At 44.8% G+C, this 24577-nt stretch overlaps 1 protein-coding gene and 2 long non-coding RNA genes across 3 annotated transcripts; all 3 read right to left on the bottom strand.

The window, feature by feature from the left end:
* Positions 1-2211: 2211 nt before the first annotated feature.
* Positions 2212-3045, bottom strand: LOC146755510 (uncharacterized). The gene is made up of 3 exons (XR_014938081.1): positions 2948-3045; positions 2551-2677; positions 2212-2353 (listed from the first exon to the last, which is right to left on the bottom strand). It is a non-coding gene; the product is annotated as an uncharacterized LOC146755510 (long non-coding RNA).
* A 1056-nt stretch (positions 3046-4101) lies between these two features.
* On the bottom strand, positions 4102-6618 carry LOC146755509 (uncharacterized). The gene is made up of 3 exons (XR_014938042.1): positions 6479-6618; positions 5272-5378; positions 4102-4174 (listed from the first exon to the last, which is right to left on the bottom strand). It is a non-coding gene; the product is annotated as an uncharacterized LOC146755509 (long non-coding RNA).
* A 2787-nt stretch (positions 6619-9405) lies between these two features.
* LOC146755508 (obscurin-like) lies at positions 9406-13029 on the bottom strand. Its single transcript, XM_085525522.1, has 6 exons — positions 13026-13029; positions 12851-12979; positions 11686-11955; positions 10728-10994; positions 10361-10627; positions 9406-9701 (listed from the first exon to the last, which is right to left on the bottom strand). The coding sequence occupies exons 1-4, from the start codon at positions 13027-13029 to the stop codon at positions 10747-10749; spliced, it is 651 nt and encodes a 216-aa protein (XP_085381648.1). The 3' UTR covers positions 9406-9701; positions 10361-10627; positions 10728-10746.
* Positions 13030-24577: the final 11548 nt, after the last annotated feature.

Genomic DNA, 24577 nt, shown 5'->3' with positions numbered 1-24577 from the left:
CTTACCTCTATGACTATAAATATTTCTTTGATGTCTCTCTTACGTGATCCAATGGGCAAACATGTTGATGACTTCAGTTCTTCATGGCATCAATTTCTGTTTTAGCATGAGGCAAGTCATCCTTAAGAGACCATAAAAGCAAGCGATGAAATCGCTAACTACTGTGACATACCAGGTACCACATCTGACTGCTGTGGAACAGAACAAGCACATATGGGACAGTACACAATTCAACATCAACTCAGCAATGACTGACATCACTCCCATAGAAATTCTGAAACAGAGCTGTGAAAAATGAAAAGTAAAACATTCAGCATTTTCATTGGCATTTTGGTAAAGTTGCTGTAATAACGTAACAATAATGTAATGTAATGTAATGATGTAATAACTTCCTCCATTTTAAAGCCAGAGAATACTGCCCTCTGAACAACCAGCAACAAGATTTGTGGTGCTCTGTTAAACTTTTTCCAGCTCTACAGCATCTTTCAAAAGGCAATGGGCCCAGTAGGCTGCATTCGTATGTACCATCCCACCTGCCCCCGTGTTCTTGAGAACTCCACAACTCCAACAGAAGATATTATCATATTTAAATGCCTTTTGGCTTACCCCTACAGTAACTTTCTCCATGATTTTTAGTGCAACTTTTTCACCAGACAGAAGATGCCGCCCGAGTTTTACCTTGGCAAAACCACCTACAAATCAAAAAACAGATGCTTAAAGTTGAGTGTGAATTCTTCTCTAATATAATATTACAATTTCCAACTGGTTTAAAAAACGAATTCCAAATTTATACAAATGAAACCTGACTTAGAGAACTGACAAGAGCTGTTAATCTATTCTCAGATTAATTCTAGAGTGGTGAGACAGACTGTTAGGCGTGCTGTTTCTGTACAAAGATGACACTTACCCGTTCCAACTGTTTCATGGAATTCCTAGTACTTGAGAATTTCCTCGTAGTCACTGACAGGCATCCTGAATGTGCAAGAACTGAAGATCCTCCAAGCACGTGCAATGAGGAAGTGCCAGCAGTGTTCACATCCTACTTAGGACATATTCTTAGAGGCAGAAGGGACACTCGTGGCAGATCCAGCAATGCTCATCTTCTCACCAACGTGCATCCCCCTCTCACCCAGCAACAACAAAACACAGTGCATGAAGCTGGCTTCACTTAGGTTAACAATATGGAACATCCCTCAGGGCTTTGTGCCACAGAGCAGTAGCAGGGCTGGACTACAGCTTGAGGAAGCAGTGGAAGCCTTTCCCTGTATGGTTACAGTGTCCCTGCACGCACCCCACAGCCAGAGCGTTGCAAGCTGAGCTGTCTTGCTGTTTCTTGTACTCATCCCAATCTCTGCGAATGAAAACTCAGAATTCAGTCAAGGCGTTGATTGAGCACGAGCGTGCCTTTATTCAATAGGAAAAAGGAGGGGGTGTGAGGTCTGGAGGAAAGATGGGACTCATTCTCTGTTGTCTGACGAGAGTGTCTCAGAAGTCGTGCTGTTGCCCGGAGCCTGGGACTCTTGGCCTGATTCTACCTCCCCCTCCAAGATGTTTGGCTTCTCCTCTGTAATGCTGACCTGAGCCTGCATGGTTGTGCTGCTGTCGGGGCACTCGTGCTGTGCTTGGGCTGGGCTGTCCTCGAAAGGCACTCGGTTCAGGCTGGTGCCTGAGGAGTCTGGCAGGCTCAGGTCAGCAGCTTCAACAGGTATGGGATGAACGAGAGCTTCAACGATGATGGCATTCTTCTCTTTATAACTGATGTTATACGGAAGGCTTTCATCTGAACTGCAGCATCCTGTGCTTAGTAACAGTTCTTCATTGATGGAATCACAGGATGCTGCATCGTAACATGCCTGGCGTCTTGGAGATATACAAGGGCTCGGGTCACCTAGGAAGGAGTAGACGCACAGCAGTTAGTGTCAAAGTTTCACAAGATGAATCATGAAACAGGTTCTTGACATTTGGCTATGCAGTGATGGTGAGCAGAAGCAAATAGGCTTCTAGCAACAGTGTCACTGTCTTGAAAGTGATCCTCGTGCAGGTCCAGCTCTTGTGTTGACAAGAGACTCATTTGGGAAAGACAGGGGTCAACTGAAGATGTCAGGCACAGGCTTGAATGCCAGAAGGATGTACAAGCCCACTGAAAGCATGAATTCTACCTGTGTTGCTGACAAGCAGTGATTTGAAAGCTGGATTTGCATGCTTACCTGCCAGGACCAAGACTTCAGCTTCAGAGGGCTCCCTGGCACTGCTCTGCAGTTGGCGTTTGGCCACAGGGGATGGTTTGCCTAGGCAGAAGCAGGAACGCCAACTGCAAGCTGCTGACTCTGCCCTCTTACTGGGAGAACTCATTCTGCAGAGAAAACAGAGCATGCTGTCAGTCGTGGTGCAGGGTGAGGGAAGAGCTGCACCGAACCCTTGCCAATAGTTGCCTGTTCCGGGCAATGCCTGGTTTCTGCTGAAACACAGCTTAGAAAAGCGCTCTGTTTCAAACAGCAGAGGATGCTTCCATTCCTACAGCTCAGCCCTCAAGTCCTGTTGGCTAAATACCTTTCAACGATGTCAAGCAGGGACATGGATCCCGAGAATGTTGGAGGCTCAGGCTGCTTCGCTCTCCTGGGGCGGGCCTTCAACAGGGAACAAAGGCAGGAGATGAACTTGCCCCGTTTCTTTGGCTCTGCGCAACAAAACAAAAAAACAAGTTCATTTCAGCCCTGGCTCGGTTGGACGAGGCCGAGTGCAACACATTCAACAGAACACGTAACAACAGAAAGCATGTTCCCAACAAAGACACGCAAGAACGGATTTTCCCCATCCCTGGAGGTGCCCAAGGAGCTTAATGCAGTTCTCTTTCTAAGCTTGCTCAACTCGGGCATTAATGAACCCCCTGAAAGCCACGTTCAGACCCCATTTTACTAACCCGCATTGTCAAATGTAAAATACGCACCTGGCTTTGGCAACGAATGTAGGATGGACTCGGGCAGTTTTCCCCTGATGAGTTCCACGCACTCACCAGGGAAAAAACCAACCTGTAATAAGAACAAAAAGACAGGTGGGCATTAGCCCAAGCCCAGAGCCAAAGGGAAGGTCCTCTGACACCGACACAGGGCAACTGTTTGCATCCAGAAGCCATCCTGTGCAGGCAGAGCAGCTCCAACCGGAGATTCCCGACTCTACTGAAGCTGTGCTCTCTAGTCAAAAATGTGTGCCTACCTCAAAGCCACGCTTGCCTCTCCAAAAGGGGCTCATCTCCTTTGGTGGCATATCAACAATGCACACGATGTCTCCAACCTGCAAAAGATTGAAACATCAATCCCAGCTTCAGCACAGCTAAAACAAAAGCCTTCTTCTACGACACAAAATATGAGAGTATTCCCGAGGCGTTCACACTCTATACTAATTCTGTGTACAACAACAAGGAACGCCTGGAACTGCTTACCTCCAGAGAGAGCTCATCCGGCCCCTGGGCGACGTGGCTCCTAATAACATGGGCTGCCGCAATCGCTGGTACGTTTAAAGATGACATAGCACGCACCAGCTGCGGCTCCCGCATGTTATCAGCCTGCAAAACAGAGCACAGGCCGTGGTCAGGAGACAAACCAGGAGGATTTCAAGGTGAGGAGCACATCTGCAAAGAAAGCTGCAGCAAATGCGCTCCGTCCTTATCAGGAGCACTTCAGAAGGAGCTGCACGTCTCATCACAGTTATTTCCCTTTCTGGCGTGCATTGCCAGGCCATGCAAAGATGCATCTCTCTCTACCCAGACTAATCAGCAATGGCACTGGCACAGACAGGTGGCCAGGCCCTTTTTGGCCCATTCTTTCCTGCAGGAGAGTACACCTGCAGCTCCTTCTAATGGCTCAACACAGGGAAAAAAGACTGGCCAGAGCTTCATACTGTACCTCCGTCGCCGCCAACTCAGGCTCACGGCTGATCCCACTGCACGCAGCACCCATCACAGCAAGTGTGAACAGCTGGAACAGAGCAGAAACACACTTCTGTTTTCTCTATTCACACAGCACAGTATGGACAGACTTCTTCAGAGCTACCCGCGCATACCCTGCGGCAAAACCATGCGGGGGGACAAAACATGGCACGTACCTGGCAGTGAGATCACCTCAAGCTATCTGCAGCAGTTCCTTGTCGCTTTGCTCGGATGAAATGAGAGCAAAAGCTGCACCGAGGCAGTGGGCGGAGGGTGAGGAGAGGAGAGAGAAAGAGCAGGTCAGTGAGCAGGGCTAAGACAGTCATGGAATAACACACACAGCACAACTGTCCCACCCACTTGCTGCAAGACATGCTGAGTCTCAGGCTACGTGATGCCTGTCCGCCCAGCAACTTTACAATGCTTCCACTACTGAGCAAAGACAATGGAAGAAGCACGGGACAGGTGCCAACTTTACTGATACCCCCTTTGGAACGTGTGTACCGGGGAAAATTACGTCTGATGGTCAAGAGTAAGCAATACGGTGCTGTGAGCTCCGACAGCCAGCAGTTCTCAACACCTCACTGCCCACCCATCCATCCCACGTCAGCTCAGCTTACCTACAAGCTGCTGCACACGACGGTGAGAAGAAAAAGCACTAAAGATACTAACTAAAGCCACTAACTAAAGGCACTAACTAACTAACGGCACTAACTAATTAAAGGCACTAACTAACTAACAGAACTAACTAACTAACGGCACTAACTAACAACAGTAACTAACTAACAACGCTAACTAACAACACTAACTAACTAACAAATCTAACTAACTAACAAAACTAACTAACTAACGGCACAAAAGGCACAAGAACAACAAGACAACCAACCACTCCGACCACTAGCTCACCCACAAAGGAACACAGAACGCACCGCTCCTCCCCTCATTCCAGCCGCTTATGACATCACCAACGGCCAACAGCCTGGTCCACCATGACCCCCCACAAGGCGGGGAGCCAAGACCACGTGGTCACATCTGATTCCAACACGGCACCACAACATTCCAGGACTCAGTGTGGGCTTGGAATTCTATCCTGGTGTGGCAGCGCAATGGGAGGTGTTAGGGCACAGCTGAAGAGCTGACAGACAACGGACGTTTCCAAAGGAGGGTGCCAGATTAACTCTCAGCATTCTCTTGCGGGGCTCTTAGGAATGCTTCAAACCCATTTTCACTGCCTAGCTCATTTCTAGAAAGTCCAGTTGAGAAATGCTCACTTTGTCTGGGGAACGCCTCTATGCATCATGAATGAAAAATAAAATAAAATGGGCACGCGACCCTATGAAACTTACCTCTCTGCTCCTGCTGTCAGCCAGACACCTCAGATGAGCATGACGTGTCCCTGCTCCTGAATGAAGATTCACCCAAGTCTGTGTTCCTCTCTGCTCCATCTCTGGTTCTAAAAGAAACACAGACAGAGATGATTACAAGATCCTTTGTGCAGACGAAAGACAAGGGTGCACACGAATTCTGTTTAGCAAGAAATACTACATTCCCAATGGTAGTATTTGAATCCTCCTTTGGGTCTGGAGCTCAACAGGTCAACACATCAGAAATAACACAAAGTGCATCTGGAAGACGTGTCTCAAAGCCCAGAAAATCCAACACGGGAGGGGGCTGGACAGTGGACCACAAGTGTCCATTTCCATTGCAGCTCCCTGTAGAGAACAGCACCAATCAGCAGGCGTGAATCAATTCATTCACAAGCTGCACAATGACTCTGTTCTTTACGTGATAAAGAAACACACAGAGATTCCTGACCAAAAAGTTGGGAGTTAATAACGACCAAAGAGGTTCCTGTTCCTACGCCTCATCCTCTCACCCCAACTCCTGGGTGATGCCCACAGGCTTCAAGTCAGCTCTCAAATCCATTGAACTCCAGTCACAGAACTCCATCAAAAAGGATGTCACACATGTGACACTTACATACATTTTGCATCAGAAACAGTGATGCCAGCAGGAGCAGAGAGGTGACTGTCCCCCTGTACTCAGCACTGGTGAGGCCACAACTCGAATTCTGTGTCCAGTTTGTGGCCCCTCACTGAGAAAAAGACACTGAGGCATTGGAACGTGTTCAAAGAAGGGCAACAAAGCTGGTGAGGGGTCTGGAGCACAATGGGGCCATATGAGGAGAGGCTGCAGGAGATGGGAATGTCCAGCCTGGAGAAGAGGTGGCTCAGGGGAAACCTCATTGCTCTCTATAACTTCCTGAAGGGAGGTTGCAGTGAGCTGGGGGTCGGCCTCTTCTCTCGTGTCATTACTGATAGAACTAGAGGGAATGTTTTCAAGCTGCGGCAGGAGAGGTTCAGGCTGGACATTAGGAAATATTACTTCTCAGAAAGGGTGGCCAGGCACTGGAATGGACTGCCCAGGGAGGTGGTGGAGTCACCCACCCTGGGGGTGTTCAAGGAACGTCTGCAGAAATCCCTGCTGAAATCCTGACCTCTGCCACAGGTGGCTGAGTGACACAAAAGCTGTGTCCTTGGTTCCCGGCCTTACCTTCACATGCTGTTCATCTTGCTCTGCAGCTCCTGTTCTGAATAGTCTTCTTATATTCCCATGTGATGTACCCTGAAATACATCATTTAGTGAGTCTGAACAAAACCTAAGACATTAATTGGAACTGTGAAGAAATGTTTTTTGCACTTTACTTGGAGGATGTTACATGCTATACCTTCTTTTCTCAATTGTAACACATGATTTTTTATAAAAAGAAACATAGCAAGTCAGCTCTTCAGTGTGCATATTGATGAAACTTGGTGAAATACAACTTTAGAAAAAGGTAATTTGAAAATTTAAATATTCTTATCAGAATCTCTGCTATTAGTTACCGTTCCAATGTTCTGATTTGATGATGATTCTCTCAGAGCTGTTTTGTCACTCGCCACCTCAAATGCACTTCAAGTGCTTTAGGAGCATCACTGGAATTTTGAATAAACTCGATATATTTTAGGAAAGCTGCTACAGATGCACGACTGCAGTACTTTGGAAAAATATAATCTTGATTGAACGCTGAACAGTGTTATTTAATTATAATCCAGGTAATTAAATTAATTAAACCAAGGGAATCACCTCCCAGTCAGTCAGCTCCCACCAGGGAACTCGCTTCCCTGCCAAGCAGATGGAACCAACACAAGCTGCTACATCACTCTAGGGCCCCACTGAGTCTTCCCAAGGGTTCTCCAAAGGCTTCCCTGTTGACTTCTGGGAACCTGGAAACACTCACATGGAAACCAGTGCCCCCTAATGTGCCCCAGACGTTTCTCAGGGCCCTGCAATTAGCTCTACAGACATCCAGACATGCCCCAGAGCAAGTATGTGTGCTGTAGGGAGCCCAAGAGACATTCCAGAGTATGCTAGTACTCCTCAGTGCGCTCAAGGGTTCTTCACCTGTCTCTAAATATGCCATACTTGACTTTGTTTTCTCTTCTGGAGCTTAGTTCTCAGCTTTGCTTTCTCATGCCATTTATCATTCAGTTTAGAGATTATTTTAACTAAAATATTTTAATCCACCATATTTTCTGAAAACTAAGAATTGATCCCGCTCAAGGAAACAGAAGAGAAAAACATCACCCACAGGCAGCAGATATTTACCTCGACTTCTCTACATGCCATCCCCAGTGTGCTTTTCAACTCACCTTGCACAGTGACCCTGGCTTTTGTTTCAGAGTCCTCTGTCTCACAGGTGTACTCCCCGCTGTCCTTGGCGGTAGAGTCATGGATGATCAGAATGGCCCCAGTTCCCTCCTGCTGCAAGTCGTACTTCTGGCTTTTTCTGATTGCTTTGCCATCCTTGTACCACCTGATGTTCACATCTGGTTTCGACAGCTCACGGCTCAGGCTGATGTCCTGCCCTGCTGCTGCTGTCTTATCCTCCAGCTGTTTTGTTACCTCCGTAGGTTTTTCTGAAAGAAAACATGCTTTTTGAGTAACAAACACTTAGGGTAGGATGCCTCTCTCAAAATACACGCATCTACATGCTGGAGAAAAGTTAGAGAGGCACTTGCAACAGACGCCATCCTACAGCCAGCAGTAATCTGTAAAGTACAGACAATAGAATTCCAGGCACCATTAATTCTCTCTTAAATCTACCCCATTGAGGATGATGAACCATGTCTGAAAACTGCCTCTTCCTTCTCTCCACTGATCACACTGGGAGCCTCAGATGATGCTCTCAGATGCACATGTTCTAGATAGGAATTTGTTGTACAGCTAGATGATGTGAAGGCCATCCCTTCAGCTTATACTTAGAGGATATTTGCTCCCACAGTTCCCTCAACAGATCATTCCTGATTTACTGTTAATGGAACAAGCTGTAGTGAGATGCCCATTTCCAACACTACCCCAGTGCTTTGGGTAGTTCTCACATTTGTGTAAAATGTTTCCTCCTTTTACTTATTTTTAAGAGAAATTCTCAGTGCTTCAAGGTTCAAGTAGAAGGTTGCTATTCACTTTAACCATATTATGAGTTAGCTCTCATGACAATCTTATCAGAAGACAGTTGAAGGAATCAGACCCCAGAATCTCTCCCATCTCATTACCTTTCACAGACAGAGAGGCTTTGGAGGCTAGACCACGGGCAATAAAAACGACTTCCCCAGAGTCAGTAGGAGTCACACTTTTGATAAGGAGAGTCTCTTACCAACCCATGTTATAAGCTTTAAATCACCCACCACTTTCCACTCTGCTTCCATTCAGTGTCCACTTGAACTCATCAATGCTTTCATGGGACAGAATGCATTCAAAAGTGCCATCTTCTACCTCCTGGATTTCATTGTTTTTCAGCCGTTTGCTAATGCCAATATTCAGCTTTGGAAGATAAGAGATAGGTTAGTATGAGGTTTAGATGGAGAAAAGGCATTCGTGACCAATGTGAGTAGCAGTACTGGTGTTTGAACTCAGGATTTGCAGATCATGGCTGCGTTCCTCACTGATGTATTCTCTAAGACATTCTCCTCTCAGAATTACCAGAAAGCTATAAAAAAAAAGAGACGTGAATCTCTTGGCTTTGCTCTGGAAGAACTACAAGGAGAGCAGCTCAGTCCATGGAGCACAATGAAGATTCAATGAGCTACAGAGGGAAAAACCTAACAGAGAGGACAACTCTAGGATGCTGCGTGAGAAAAAGGGTTTTGCCTACGACAAGACATTAAATGTTTCTATTAGCTAATTTGTTACCATCCTACCCCTACTGGTGTTCAAACCATTTATCCATTTTAGGGATGTTTAGAAAGGAAACATTTCCAGGACATTCTTGACGTTTTTTGTGATTTTCATGGCAAAAGGAGATACATTTACTTCAAAAGCAATGGGAATTTTCCAGACATCACTGCGCTAAATTGCAGAAATACTGCTCTATTGTAGAAACTATTAAGGCTCGTGGGGGAATAGGTGTAAGACATAGTGATCACACTGAATGTGCTTTTAGCACTCCTTCACTTTCCGCAGTACTTACCCTGAACGCCGACATTTGACTTGGCAACATCAGTGCCAATATCACAGGTATAGAAACCTGCATCTGGCTTCTCGAGGTCATGGAGAAGGAGACATAGGGTCTTCCCAGACTGTACCAGCTCATACTTGTTGCCAGAAGTGAGCACATCACCGTCCTTTTTCCTCACTGGTTTGACCTTCTCTTTAGAGACTTCACATTCCAATTTAATCACACCCCGCTCCTCACCAAAAACATCATCCAAGGACTTCATGAAGACAGCAGGCTTCTCTGCAATTAAACAGGCAAAACAGAACAACGTGATACAAGAGTTGAGACATTTCCAGTTGCTTCCAGCTTTTTAAGGAGAGATCAATAAATCTTTACCAGTACTGACAACACCAATATAGAACCTAAAGCGGTTTCATGTCTCTTGACAGAATGCGCTTTAAGGAATTCTGAACTAATCAGTAGGAGAATACAGGGAACAGGAGGGACAGCCTGCATTGCTGTGGGTGGGACTGATATCATATGAAGTTATTGGGATGCAGCTCTTCTAAAGCTGGAGAGCTGGCATTGCCCTCACATGGAGCAGAGCTCATACAGCAGGCCACAGGATTAAGAGGATAAGCTGATCTCTCCCTGCAGTCATAAATCCTTGGAGACAACAGCATTGACACTGCATGGCACTGAAGCAGTAAAAAAATTGCTCCTGTAACTCTTCTTGTGTTAAGTAAAATGATGATAAAAAGCAATGGAATGCTTTGGCAGGACACCAAAACCATCCTCCTTCGTTGATATCTGCTGCAATGGAACCTTCCACTGGAAGAAAGCCCCTGATAACTTGTCACCCCAGAGAGGTGAGCTTTAGAAGCAGGATTGCTTCACAATAGAATGAACTGGAGCTCCTTAGCATCTCTTACATCCAGGAGGGTTGTGACCAGACCCACCTATCACCTTCAGGCGCGCGCTTTCTGACACCTTGTCTGACTTCACTGTCACTGTGCCAGCATCTTCAGGCTTAACCTGACTCATTGTCAGTGTGCAGCAACTGCCAACGTTCTTGATGTCATTGTAATTGTTGGTGTAAAGGAGGTTGCCATTCAGGAACCATTCCACGTCCTCGTCATCATGGGACAGTTCGCAGGAGAAGACAGCAGAGCTCTCTTCTTCAGTTTCCACATCATGCAGGTGCTTCGTCACTTCTACATTGCGGGCTGTGGGGAAACAAGGTGAACTGTTACAAAAATAAGAACCTTAAGAAGAGAAATCTGAGGTGAAATAGGACATGGAAGAGGCCACCCTCCATGCTCATACCTTCAGCTGTCAGCGTGGCCTAAGTCTCTGCAATTTCTGCCTTGCACTTGTACACACCAGCATCATCGGGCTTCAGCTTCAGAATCTTGAGCTCTGCTGAATGCTTATCCCTCTTGATCTTGTACTTCTCAGAGGGCTCGATGGGTGGGTGGCCCTTGAACCATTTCACAACCTTTGGAGAAGGCCTGAAGTCACAGGACAGGATGACAGAATGACGTTCCAAAGCTGTCTTGTCCTCCAACTTCCTGGTGATTTGTAAATGGTAATCTGCAAAACAGGGGTGGAAGAGAAAAAAGGATGAGGACAATTGGAAGAAGAGGAAAGTCTCTTGCGTGTATTCCATTCCAATTAATTCCATGTTCACAATTGTTCTTTGAACCACTCTAAAGATAAAACAAACGATTGCCTATAGGGAATGCCATTGACTACATTTCTATAAAGTAATACTGTATATTATCTACTAAATGCAAGGTCCAGCTCTTGTTCTGTGCTTATTAAATTGCTCCCAGTTGAGGCTTTTTTTCAAATAAGAGTGAGTTGAAAATAAAACAAGCACTTTAGGATGTGAATGGAGACTCTTACGCTGGGGACAACAGCAGATAAGAAGCCTGGAAGTTTCCTTCAGATGAAATCAATGACAAACTGCATCAAATTTAGGTGCTACCAAACTTAAACTTGTCTAGTTCAGAAATACAATTAATTCCACCTGATTTGACTTCTTTGGTATAGCCAAGGACAAAACCTCAGCTCTGTAGGTCTGAATAGTAAGCACATCACAACTATTCAAACAGATCTTTTACTGAGATGCAGCTGTCTTATTTAGTGTCCAACGACTTTTAAAAGGAAATGGAGCAGACCCTCCAGAAAACACACAATATTTCAAAGACTCCAGTGAAGGAAGACTGTACGGTAATTAATTCTTCATCTTCATGATGTAAATCAAGCCAGGATACGTTACCTCTGATGAGCAGATGGGCTGTGGATTTGGATTTGCCAATTGAGAACTGAATGGTGCCTGTCATATCAGTGGTGGTTTTCGGTATGGTCAGCCGGTGGATGGTGCCTTCTTGCTGCATAATCAAGTTTCTGCCAGCCTGTAAGATTTCTTCACGCAGATACCACTTGGGAGGTTTCATAGAAGGAATGGATATCTCGCATTCAAATTTGGCTTCTTCAGGCTCAGTCACATCCTCATCACACAGCTCCTTTACTAGATTAATGGATTGCTCTTTAAGAAGGATGGAACAAGAGAAAGCAGAGATTTAGAAGGAATATAAAAAACCCATACATTATCACCCTACTTACTCATGTCATCATTACTGCACATGAACACTACACCTATCAGCTCAAAATGCCTTAAAACATCATTAAAAAAGTAGTAGAAAGGAAAGTTGTTAAGAAGTCAGACAATAAGACTGACAACCTGAAGAGAGCCCAGATCTTCTGATTCCCAGTCCAACATCCAAATCAAATCATGACCTTCCCATCTCGATATCAAACTCCTCGCATTACGAAATGGAATAGAGGATCAGTGAAACACAGACATTGATAATTACTTTGGTTAAATACAGCAACGTAGCTCTGAACAACAAGTTTTCTCCTAGTAAAGGTCTCTGTAGCTCAAATGTAATGACTCTACTTAGGAGAAATTCATTTTCCAGGATGTTCTTGCCCTTATAATTGTAACAGTGGCAAAGCTGGGGACTGAACTCTTGAGTACTGTGCTAACTCAAATGTCTCCCTTTTCTTTACCACACTTAACATCATATATATACCCTAACATTGTATATATTAAAAAAAAAACACAACCTGTGCTCATTTCAAACATACAGAGAAGATGAAGAAAAATTCAAGCTATGTTTTTATTCCTGAACGTTCAAACACAAATCTGAAGTCTAAAGGTAGAAAATCAACTTCCTAAGAAAATCGCCTGTTTTACTTAGCAAAGTAAATACCAAAAGACAAGCTGAATATTTTGTGGGCAGAAAGGCAGGTAGGTTGGAGCTTTTATTTCTCTGAAAGGTCATGGTGGTGTTTAACTTCCTTGACATTAAAGCAAAGGATGTTAGCTGGTTTATAACATAAGATAATTTAAGCAAAATCGTCATCAGAAGCATAATTACCTTTCACTGTAAGATGGGCACGAGATTCTGCCTTTTCTGCTACAGATTTTATTTCTGCGGCATCCTTGACTTGGACACGTGTGTAAGTCAGCGAGTAGGTCTTTCCTGAAGCAGAGAACCACAGAGTCACTAAGGCTGGAAAAGACCACTAAGGTCATCTAGTCCAACCGCCAACTCATCCCTACCAAACTGTGCTCTTGAGAGCAAACCCACAACTACACTTGGCTTCCTTGAGCAAAGAGCTCTGAGGCACATGGCCAGGCTGAGCATCATCCATCTGGTTTCACAGCATCACTGCCTGTTCTCTCATGTCAATGAAACCAGCCATTCCCCCACATCCACATCCCACCAAAGCTGCTTAGTGTTCCCAAAGCAAATGCTCACCAGTTGTTTCCAACTTGAAGGTCATCTTCTGGCCAGCAGCCTCGCAGATGTATTCTCCAGCATCTTTCTTCTCCAGCTGCTCCACAACCAGACGCCGTGTTTTGCCCACAGATTCCATTCTGAACTTTCTGGAGGAGGCAAGCAGTCTTCCATCCTTGGATCATTTTACTTAGATTGGATCCTGTGCTACTTCACAGCTGAGGGAGGCACTTGCTGCCAGGGCAGCACTCAGCTCTTTCTGCACCTTCTCCTGGTTTATAAACACAGGTTTTGGCTCTGAGGGAAGAAAAGAAAAAGTATTGACTGAGGGACTGAAATGAGACCATCTTGCAGGTTTGTATGTACAGGTTGGAACAGGTTTAGGTTACCACTTGTGCCCAAACTAATAGCCTTCACTAGAGAATATCAGCTCTTCTGTTGAAACTAAGTGTCAAATCTAGGCAAGAAAGAACCTAGGAACTGAAGGAACCAAGAGGGTCCTTGAACACCAGTCCCATGGTTGCAAGTCACTATGCAAACATATTGAACCCAAAAGAACATCTGTCCTGCAGGCAACCAAAACCTGAGTTCCTTTTACTTCAGACCCACTGTGAAACATCAAAACACATAAACGTGTGATAGTCAAAGCACTGGCTGCCTTTTCATGACCCAGAACAGTACTCCTGGCTTCCTGAACAGACTCCTCATGGCATCTACCATTGCCACAACTGTGACTGTCAAAGACACAAAGGAAATATGCTCACCAATGCAGTCCTTTGTTCTTTGTGTGTGATTTGCAGATATCTATTTTACTTTGAGCTCTGGGAATAGTCAGCTCTACCAGGTCTCTTACTGTGAGTAGCAGACTCACCTATCCAGATGCAGCCTCCAACATAAAGGCATAGGAAAAAGGCAGTGTACTACTAGGAGAAGTTCCTGCTTCTCCTACCATGAAAGGCTGCACGTACAACATGCACTCCAGCCTCACTGCACATACTTATCTTAGTCAAATGTTTCGGTGAACAAGAATTACAGTTTGGGATCTCAGGCACAGGAGAGATTTGAATAATATCTTGAATATTGCTTCCATTGTACATATATCAGTAATTATTATTCTACAGACAGACTGAAACAGGTCTTTGTGCCATACTAAAACCAAATACTTTCTACAAACCCAGGCAATCAAGTCTAGGGAAAAAACCTCAGCACAGACTACTGCAACTGGATCACTGTATAATAGAAACTAGATTTTACTTTACTGTTCTCTGCTGTATTTCAGACAACACCTGTCTCACCTGTGACATGAATCTTGAAGGTGAGTTTCTGGCCAGCAGCCTCGCAGCTGTACTCCCCTGCATCTTTCTTCTCCACCTGGCTCACCACCAGCCGACGCTGTTTGCCCTCTGACTCCACCTTGAACTTCTTGCTCCAGGTGATCAGTTTCCCCTCCTTGTACCACTTCACCTCCATCTTCTCCTGGGCCACCTCGCAGCTCAGCGTGGCATTTTCTGTTGGTGCAGCCTTCATCTCCTTTTGTATCTTGTCCTTCTCTGTAAACACGTCTTCTTTCTCTGCAGGGACATCACAAGAGTCACACAGTTTTGCTGTAGTCTGCTGCAGAGCTTACTCCAGTTGCCCGTTTTCATTATACTTGCACTTCACAGGGAGCATCGTGATGCCTCACTAAGACAGGAAAATACTTTCCCCTCTATTTTGCCTTGGGAAATGATAGGCATATCATTTCATGTCATATCATATCATATTACATATCATATCATATCATATCACATCATATCACAAAGCTAAACATTTTGCAGTCTGATAGCAGATTTGGACATGAGATTTAGAACACCTGCATGCACTGCTGAACCTCCTATCTTATCTTTTTTTCTTCTGATGTCTCTCTACATTTCCAGTAAATCAGAAGGGAACGGCCCTCTAGAACAGGTTGCCCAAGGAGACTGTGGATGCTCCATCCCTGCAGGCATTCAAGGCCAGGCTGGATGTGGTTCTGGGCAGCCTGGGCTGCTGGTTGGCAACCCTGCACATAGAAAGAAGGGGGTTGGAACTGGATGAGCACTGTGGGCCTTTGCAACCCAGGCCATTTATGAGTCTGATTATTGGCATTTTCCACCTAATTGTGTCACTCAAATTTTGTAACCAGATCTCTTCAAACACCTCCCCTTTTCTCACTCCTTGCATGCCTGGTGTGCTCTTGCACTGTAACCCTGCAGACACCAGCTGACTACAAGAGCTGCACAAGTTACCCTCCTTGCCTATGGTTTGTTGCAGTAATTCATTCCTGGATGGAAAAGCACATGTAGAAAAGTGTTGCTATGAGACTAGATGACAGAGAAAGTCCTAGAGCCAAAATGTTTTGCACCAGAGAGGCTGTCAGTTGATCCTCCAAATGCAAGACACACCAAATGAAGCGTTCCTTTATCTCTGGGATTCCAAGCATTTTCTCACCTCTGACTTTCACTTGGAATGTTGCTTTGTCATCTTTTGTTTCACAGCTGTAGCTCCCTTGGTCTTTCAGGGTCACATTTTTGACCATGAGGTTGCGGTGCGTCCCCTGGGAGATGATGGTTGTCTTCTGGTCCTGCTTCACCTCTGTTTGATCTTTCTTCCATACAACAGCTCCGCTTGCAGCTGACACCTCACACACCAGCTCCAGGTATTCAGAAGGACTGACTGATATTTCTGGAGTCATTTTGGGCTTGTTGACAACATTAATGGCTTCATCTGAAGAAAAAAAGAGAAAGTGGTTTACATCCTACTCAGGCTTATTCAGCACAGCATGAAGATACAGTTAGAACTGATTGTAATGTCTCTGCTCATTACATTTGGGTGATCGAGTTTCACCTCTGGAGATACTCACATACAAACGTGTGCTTGATTCTCCTGTGTAAGGAAAGAGTAAGTTCTATGCAGACAGTTCTTATTTCTTTTAATCAATTCTGTATTCTGCACGTGTTCTTCTGTAGCTAAAATGAAGGCAGCTAAGTAACGTGTTTTCAATGCATGAACAAACCTATTCAACACCTTGTCTCTAAGCTAACAAGCAGCGTTTGATGAGCACATCAGTATTTCATGCCCTTCATTCCATCCAGACAGAACCTGCCTGAGGAGCAAGCTGATGGCTGTCAGCTACAGGCAGACCAAGCTTAGTATTGCATTTCTTACAGCAACAACTGTTGCTTTCAGTCACTGGATATACCAAGGCCAATTGCTATGCCAGGCACATTTATGGCATCAGTGAACAAATAATGCATTAAAAATTGTAATAGACAGGAGCCATCTATTCTTTTAAAACTAGGTGACCAAAGAAGAACAGCCCCTCTAGAGTCAAGCTGTTTAGAACTAATAGCATCAATCAGTATCACATAGATAGATTACTTCCCTGCCCTAAGACCATCTTGTGACCATTTGGTGCTCCTAATTAAGCCCTCTTGATGGCATTTTGTCTGAGCCATGTGACATTTTGTGATAGGAGTTACTGCTAGTGTTCCCTTTACCCTACACCAAAGTAGGAGGTATCCATTCTCAGGGAATCATGCAGGCTTCCTCTGTATTTGATGCTCAGAGACAGCCCCAGAACTTTTTAAATCTTAGCTTAACTCTCATCCAATAATGTTCATCAAACAGTGCAACTTGTCCTTTGGGGATGCCTTTGTTCTGCATCCACCAGTTCCAACGGAGTCTTCTTGGCTTGTTTTAGATCAGTTTTTCAACAGATAAAGAAAGGGGCTTTGAATTACAAAGTGAAATTGCAGAATGCATGATTCTCAACCAAACAGAACGGGAGGTGGGATGCAGGGTGAATACCTGAGCCAACACCACCTGCAAGCAATCCTTCAATATCTTAGGAATCTCTAGCCATCCCAAATCCAGTGTTGGGCTTGATCTATCATCTCTGCTGAGTTTTTAGCTAGCTGATGGTGAGCATCTTGGTGGAGATGGGTGAGCAGTTGGACTAGAGGGTATTAATCAACCTTAAGGAGCCTGTGATCAGAGGAATGTGAATGTGCTGTTAAAGGTCACAAGAGCTGCACTGCAGCATGAGCATACACAGCAAAAGGCTTTCAGTAGAGCTTCAGTTCATAAATGAGGACTGGGTTATGGAAAAGAGGTTCAAGATAGAAACCAGAAACCAGATCTTAACGCCAGGTTCTGTGAATGCAGCCAGTTGAATTTCACAGATATTGACTTTCAATGACAATTTCTTGTGTTATTTTATCCTCCAGCTCCACCCTGAACAGGAACATGTCAGTGACAAGCATTACTCCTCCAGGCTTGACCTGACAGTGCTTTACTTGCACTATGAGCTAATGGCTGTGCTTACAGCACCTCAGGGAGACACCTCAGAGATCACAACGTCCTTCGGGTACAGCAGGAGACACTCAACTCTCCAAATGTGGAGTTTAATTTGTCAAAAGAGGAGACTGGATTCCCATGCTAAGAACTTAGGACCGTTTCAGTCATAGGTTTAAAGATGATGTAAGTGCTGAGGCAATTCATGAACTAGAAGAATGAAGCCCAGATGTCAGGGCTCAAGTCGTGACTCCAGTTGTCTGTTTATGAAGTTTGCCAGTGCTGAAACAAAATATGGGCACACAAAATATGTACGATGGTAAAGAACTGCAGGGACATTGCTGACCATGAGGCATTCATTTATCATAAGGCCAAACATACACGTTTAATCCTAGTTCTAATTGCTAGATTCTAATTCAGAAGCTGGCAAATTGACAGCTTTTATAAACCACGTACCAGATTACCTTATCTCCACAAGTTGAAAGACATACACTGTACAGGGGACAGAGCCAAAGGAAGAAGCCCAGGGCTTAAAGAAAATGTCTAAACTCGGAAAACTGAGGAAAGAATTGGAACAAGCAAACTAGAAGGAAATAAATGGAGGGTGTTTTATTACTGCATTGTAACACCCTGGAAAACAAATCGAGCCTAAAAGATGGAGACAACACTTAGGACTGAAAAGAAAAACAGAATTCCTTTATGGAAGTTAATTGGAGCGCAAAAGTTAGATGATGAAACTGGCCTCTATTAACACACAGTGGAATAATTGTAGTCACCTCACCACTGCTGGATGTGAGCCCAGCCACACAAAAGCAGCTGCTGGTTTTCACTGCAGATACTGCAGGAAGGAGGAACAGCCTCCGGACTGGACCAGCTGAGCGTGGCCCTACCAGGATTTGCTCCAAAAGTCTTATTACCAGTAGTGCTTCCTGCTGAAATACATGGGGGTCCTCCTTTGATTCCAACCCCAACCCACCCCACCATGCCCCCTGATAACATCCATCAGGGCCACATCTCCACAGTTCCTGAACACCTCCAGGGATCCCACCACCTCCCTGGGTAGCCTGTGCCAGTTAATTCTGAGGGCAGACCTGCCAGTATGAAATATTATGCTAACGTGACAAAGAGGGAGAAGAAAAGCAAAATTAAGACTAGCTGACAAGCCTTGGCAGGAAGTTCTGCTCTCCATAAGTTTAGTCCCGTTATTCAATTCTGTTTGGAGCTGTCTCCATGCCTCTCTGGAGTTTGTTCATTGAGAAGAAGCAATTAAGTAAGCTCTCCAATGCCAAAGTGCATACACTACTCTAGGGCTTTGTTGTTTCTCCATGGATCAACAAGGGTGACAAGCCAGAAGAATATGATGAAGAGCCTCATGCATACTCAGTGTAAAAAAGAACAAGGCAATTGTTGCTGGGAAGAAGGTGCATTTGCATTTGTGTCTTCTGCAGAGGGTACTGCAGAAATGGAAAGTCTTCCACTGGAGCAAACAAAGGGCTCTCATTTATTGCAATCAAGGCCCAGCGTGTGGATCTCGGAGATCAGACCTAAACCCTGCAGCAAAACAGAGACCTGCGTGGGAAAGTTCAGTTTCTCCCTACATCTGTGTAAGAAAAAGCCCACCATGGAATGACAGCTAAGTAAACATCCCTGTGACTCATCACAGGTCTCTTCTACATGTCAGTGCTGAGCAATTCAAGATATTTAATTTGGTCTTCTTGCCAGATTTACTAAGTAAAAATCAACCAAACATCTCCTTCTACTGATTAAGAATGCTCTAAACATGCTTCTGCAGAGGTTTCCACCCAGTGACAAACAGCTCCTCCCATCACGAATGTTTATTTGTTATATTTGGTCATGCAAAGCTGATTGATAGAGATATTATTGGAATGATTGCTTCCCTACTTCTAAACTATTCCAGTGCAATCAAAAAGGCTGTCTGAACCTGGAGCTGAAAGTACTGCTCTATGGTGATGCAGTGGTAAACCTGGTGACTGAATGCACTGGCCAATAGCTGTGAACTGCAGACATTTATCAGCTGGCATGAAGCAATCTGGTTCAGATACCAAGCAGCTGGGTAGATTGGCTTACCCTACACTCAGTGCTATCATGTTTAGGTCATTACCAGGACTCACATCAGTCCATGGGATGCAATTTCAGGTATTTGGTACAGGCAGTGAATGCCTGCAGCCCCAGTTCTAATCAGCAGATCACAGCAACTATGCCTTGACTGGAAGAGGAAAGGAGAAGGATCAAAGCAAATACCTCTCACTCTCATCTTGGTGCTGACATCAACATTTTTGGCAACAAATTTCACTTCTGCTCCATCATCGTTCTTGGTGACGTTCTTTATCATTAGGCTGTGAGTAGTTTGGGTTCTCTTGATGATGCAGGTCTCGCTTTCCTGTAAGACTTTACCATTGATGTACCAAGTGCCGCAACACGTTGTTGTAAGGTCAATAGTAAACATGGCATCCCCTCCAGGTACAGCTTCACCAGTTGTTAGTGGGGATTTCACAGCCAGGACTGGTTCTGAGGAAGAACAACATGGATGTCTTAATGCTCTTTAGATGCAAGTCTGGTATCTCATTTAGAGATGGAAGATTAAATCATAGGTACATTTCTACTTCTCCCTTTGCATGAGTGCTGGAAGAAGCACTTCTATGCTTCAAATCTGTTACAGAAAGTTCTGCCTCTTGCACATGTGAGATATCAAAAGATAATAATATTCATGTCTCTGTCACAGAAACAGAACTTGTATCACTTTATTGGTAGCTGGAGGTTGATAGGAGATAGGAGAACTAGGAATAAGGGAAAGCCTTTGGTGTGTTAATGCACTACTATCCTTCAAGTCAAAGGAAACAACTTTAGGGAACCAACACAGCTGCTCAGCACACACTGACCCATTTCCATTGGGGCTTTTGTGCTTACCAAGGTGCACGCTCCCTGGGAATTCCAGAGACGGGCTCTGTCCATGCGCATTGACTGCAGACACTCGGAACTGATCATCAGCCTCTTCAGACAGATTGCTCACCGCGAACTCTGGGACAGGGACATGAGACTCGTGGCACCTCACCCAGGTGAAGCCAGTTAGTTTATTGGGTTCCACAATGTAGCCATCGATTGGAATGGGGCGTTGCATCTTCGGAGGGGACCATGCCAGCGTCACTGAGGTTTCTGTTTTATTTTTCACCACGGGGTCAGCTGGGGGCTGGGTGGGAGGTTTTCTGGGAGCTGAACAGAAAGAAATACAGAAATATTAGCATAAGGTCATTTAAGCTGGAAAAGACCTTCAAGATCAGCAGACTCAACTTTCAGCATGACCTACTGAGTCCCACCATTAACTACTGTGCTACCTGAGGACATACATGACAAGATTATTCCTGCAGGTATTTGCATAGTGAATATATTCACCCTCTGGTTGCTTCTGAACATTTTAGAGGTTAAAATCCCATCAGACCTTTTCACTGTTTGCAGCCACTGATACAGGCAGGAGGCTGGGAATTACCTGATGGGCTCTAGTTACAGACTACTGACACAGTAAAGGATTGATTTCATTTCATTTTGGCCATCAGAAAGTTTGGTGTCTGGTTTAAGTCACCCAATTATAATTTAAGACTCCAATTACAATCATATAGAGAACAGCGCATTTAGGAGAACTCATCTCATCTTAATAAACCTGAATGAAATCACAGAATCATAGGATCACGGGAGGGCTTGGGTTGGAAGAAACCATCAAGGTCATTAAGTTCTAAACACCCTGCCATGGGCTGGCTGCACACTAACAAGCTCAGGCTGCCCATCACCCATCCAACCTCGCCTTCAACACCAAGGACAGGCATCCACAGCTTCTCTGGGCAGCCTGAAATGGAAGCAATGAGCCACATGTTGAAGATACTCAAATATTCATGACTGTAGGGAGCCAAATACTCCATACATATTGCCTGCCTGGTCAATGGTATTAAAATGCCAACAACAGACTCATCCAGCTCTTGACCAGGCAGGCAATATGTATGGAGTATTTGGCTCTCTCTACAGTAATGAATATTTCAGTGTCTTCAACGTGTGGCTCATTGCTTCCATTTCAGGCTGCCCAGAGAAGCTGTGGATGCCTGTCCTTGGTGTTGAAGGCGAGGTTGGATGGGTGATGGGCAGCCTGAGCTGGTTAGTGGGCAGCCAGCCCATGGCAGGGTGTTTAGAACTGGATGATCTTGAAGGTTTCTTCCAACCCATGCCCTCCCGTGATCCTATGATTCTGTGATTTCATTCAGGTTTATTGAGATGAGATGAGTTCTCCTAAATGCGCTGTTCTCCATATGATTATAATTGGAGTCTTAAATTATAATTGGGTGACTTAAAGCAGACACCATACCTTCTGATGGCCAAAATGAAATGAAATCAGTCCTTTACTGTGTCAGTAGTCTGTAACTAGAGCCCATCAGGTAATTCCCAGCCTCCTGCCTGTATCAGTGGCTGCACACAGTGAAAAAGTCTGATGGGAATTTAACCTCTAAAATGTTCCAAAGCAACCAGAGGGTGAATATATTCACTATGCAAATACCTGCAGGAATAATCTTGTCATGTATGTCCTCAGGTAGCACAGTAGTTAATGGTGGGACTCAGTAGGTCATGCTGAAAGTTGAGTCTGCTGATCTTGAAGGTCTTTTCCAGCTTAAATGACCTTATGCTAATATTTCTGTATTTCTTTCTGTTCAGCACCCAGAAAACCTCCCACCCAGCCCCCAGCTGACCCCGTGGTGAAAAATAAAACAGAAACCTCAGTGACGCTGGCATGGTCCCCTCCGAAGATGCAACGCCCCATTCCAATCGATGGCTACATTGTGGAACCCAATAAACTAACTGGCTTCACCTGGGTGAGGTGCCACGAGTCTCATGTCCCTGTCCCAGAGTTCGCGGTGAGCAATCTGTCTGAAGAGGCTGATGATCAGTTCCGAGTGTCTGCAGTCAATGCGCATGGACAGAGCCCGTCTCTGGAATTCCCAGTGAGCGTGCACCTTGGTAAGCACAAAAGCCCCAATGGAAATGGGTCAGTGTGTGCTGAGCAGCTGTGTTGGTTCCCTAAAGTTGTTTCCTTTGACTTGAAGGATAGTAGTGCATTAACACACCAAAGGCTTTCCCTTATTCCTAGTTCTCCTATCTCCTATCAACCTCCAGCTACCAATAAAGTGATACAAGTTCTGTTTCTGTGACAGAGACATGAATATTATTATCTTTTGATATCTCACATGTGCAAGAGGCAGAACTTTCTGTAACAGATTTGAAGCATAGAAGTGCTTCTTCCAGCACTCATGCAAAGGGAGAAGTAGAAATGTACCTATGATTTAATCTTCCATCTCTAAATGAGATACCAGACTTGCATCTAAAGAGCATTAAGACATCCATGTTGTTCTTCCTCAGAACCAGTCCTGGCTGTGAAATCCCCCCTAACAACTGGTGAAGCTGTACCTGGAGGGGATGCCATGTTTACTATTGACCTTACAAAATGTTGTGGCACTTGGTACCTCAATGGTAAAGTCTTACAGGAAAGCGAGACCTGCATCATCAAGAGAACCCAAACTACTCACAGCCTAATGATAAAGAACGTCACCAAGAACGATGATGGAGCAGAAGTGAAATTTGTTGCCAAAAATGTTGATGTCAGCACCAAGATGAGAGTGAGAGGTATTTGCTTTGATCCTTCTCCTTTCCTCTTCCAGTCAAGGCATAGTTGCTGTGATCTGATGATTAGAACTGGGGCTGCAGGCATTCACTGACTTTACCAAATACCTGAAATTGCATCCCATGGACTGACGTGAGTCCTGGTAATGACCTAAACATGATAGCACTGAGTGTAGGGTAAGCCAGTCTACCCAGCTGCTTGGTATCTGAACCAGATTGCTTCATGCCAGCTGATGAATGTCTGCAGTTCACAGCTATTGGCCAGTGCATTCAGTCAGCAGGTTTACCACTGCATCACCATAGAGCAGAACTTTCAGCTCCAGGTTCAGACAGCCTTTCTGATTGCACTGGAATAGTTTAGAAGTAGGGAAGCAATCATTCCAATAGTATCTCTATCAATCAGCTTTGCATGACCAAATAGAACAAATAAACATTCATTATGGGAGGAGCTGTTTGTCACTGGGTAGAAACCTCTGCAGAAGCATGTTTAGAGCATTCTTAATCAGTAGCAGGAGATGTTTGGTTGTTTTTTACTTAGTAAATCCAGCAAGAAGACCAAATGAAATATCTTGAATTGCTCAGCACTGACACAATGATGAGTGCAGGAACAGAAGGTGATACTTTTTCAGAGATCTTGCAGCAAACATTGACCACATTAGCCTGATATCAATTGAAATAACGAGGCCTTTGCTCCTGACAGGTGCTGCAGTGAGATTTACCAATAAGAGCAAAGATGTAGAAAAGATCTCTGCTTTGCTGCAGGGTGTAGGTCTGATCTCTGAGATCCACACGCTGGGCCTTGATTGCAATAAATGAGAACCCTTTGTTTGCTCCAGTGGAAGACTTTCCATTTCTGCAGTACCCTCTGCAGATGACACAAATGCAAATGCACCTTCTTCCCAGCAACAATTGCCTTTTTTTTTTTACACTGAGTATGCATGAGGCTCTTCATCATATTCTGCTGGCTTGTCACCCTTGTTGATCCATGGAGAGACGAGAAAGCCCTAGAGTAGTGTATGCACTTCGGCATTGGAGAGCTTACTTAATTGCTTCTTCTCAAAGAACAAACTCCAGAGAGGCATGGAGACATCTCCAAAGAGAATTGAATAATGGGTATAAATTTAAGGAGAGCAAAACACCCTGCCAAGGCTTGTCAGCTAGTCTTAATATTGCTTTTCTTCTCTTTCTTTTTCACGATAGCATAATATTTCATACTGGCAGTTCTACCCACAGAATTAACTGGCACAGGCTGCCCGGGGAGGTGGTGGGATCCCTGGAGGTGTTCAGGACCAGTTCTTGGGACCAGTGCTTTTTTACATGGTTATCAGTGACACCAATGATGCAATGGAGTGCACCCTCTGCTGTTTGCTGAGT

The sequence above is a fragment of the Coturnix japonica genome, chromosome 32 (assembly GCF_054131305.1).
Source record: "Coturnix japonica strain WE chromosome 32, WE-NBRP24, whole genome shotgun sequence".
Classification (NCBI taxonomy): Eukaryota; Metazoa; Chordata; class Aves; order Galliformes; family Phasianidae; genus Coturnix; species Coturnix japonica.
Note: the sequence above shows the minus strand (reverse complement) of the source record. Positions and strands in the feature narration are given on the sequence as shown.

Excerpts from the sequence above, each read along its gene's own strand:
- LOC146755508 (XM_085525522.1), bottom strand. Across the intron at positions 11,956-12,850 it reads TGCCCATCTTACAGTGAAAG|AGCAATCCATTAATCTAGTA; the intron begins GTAATTATGCTT and ends TCCTTCTTAAAG. Across the intron at positions 10,995-11,685 it reads AGCCCATCTGCTCATCAGAG|ATTACCATTTACAAATCACC; the intron begins GTAACGTATCCT and ends CCTGTTTTGCAG.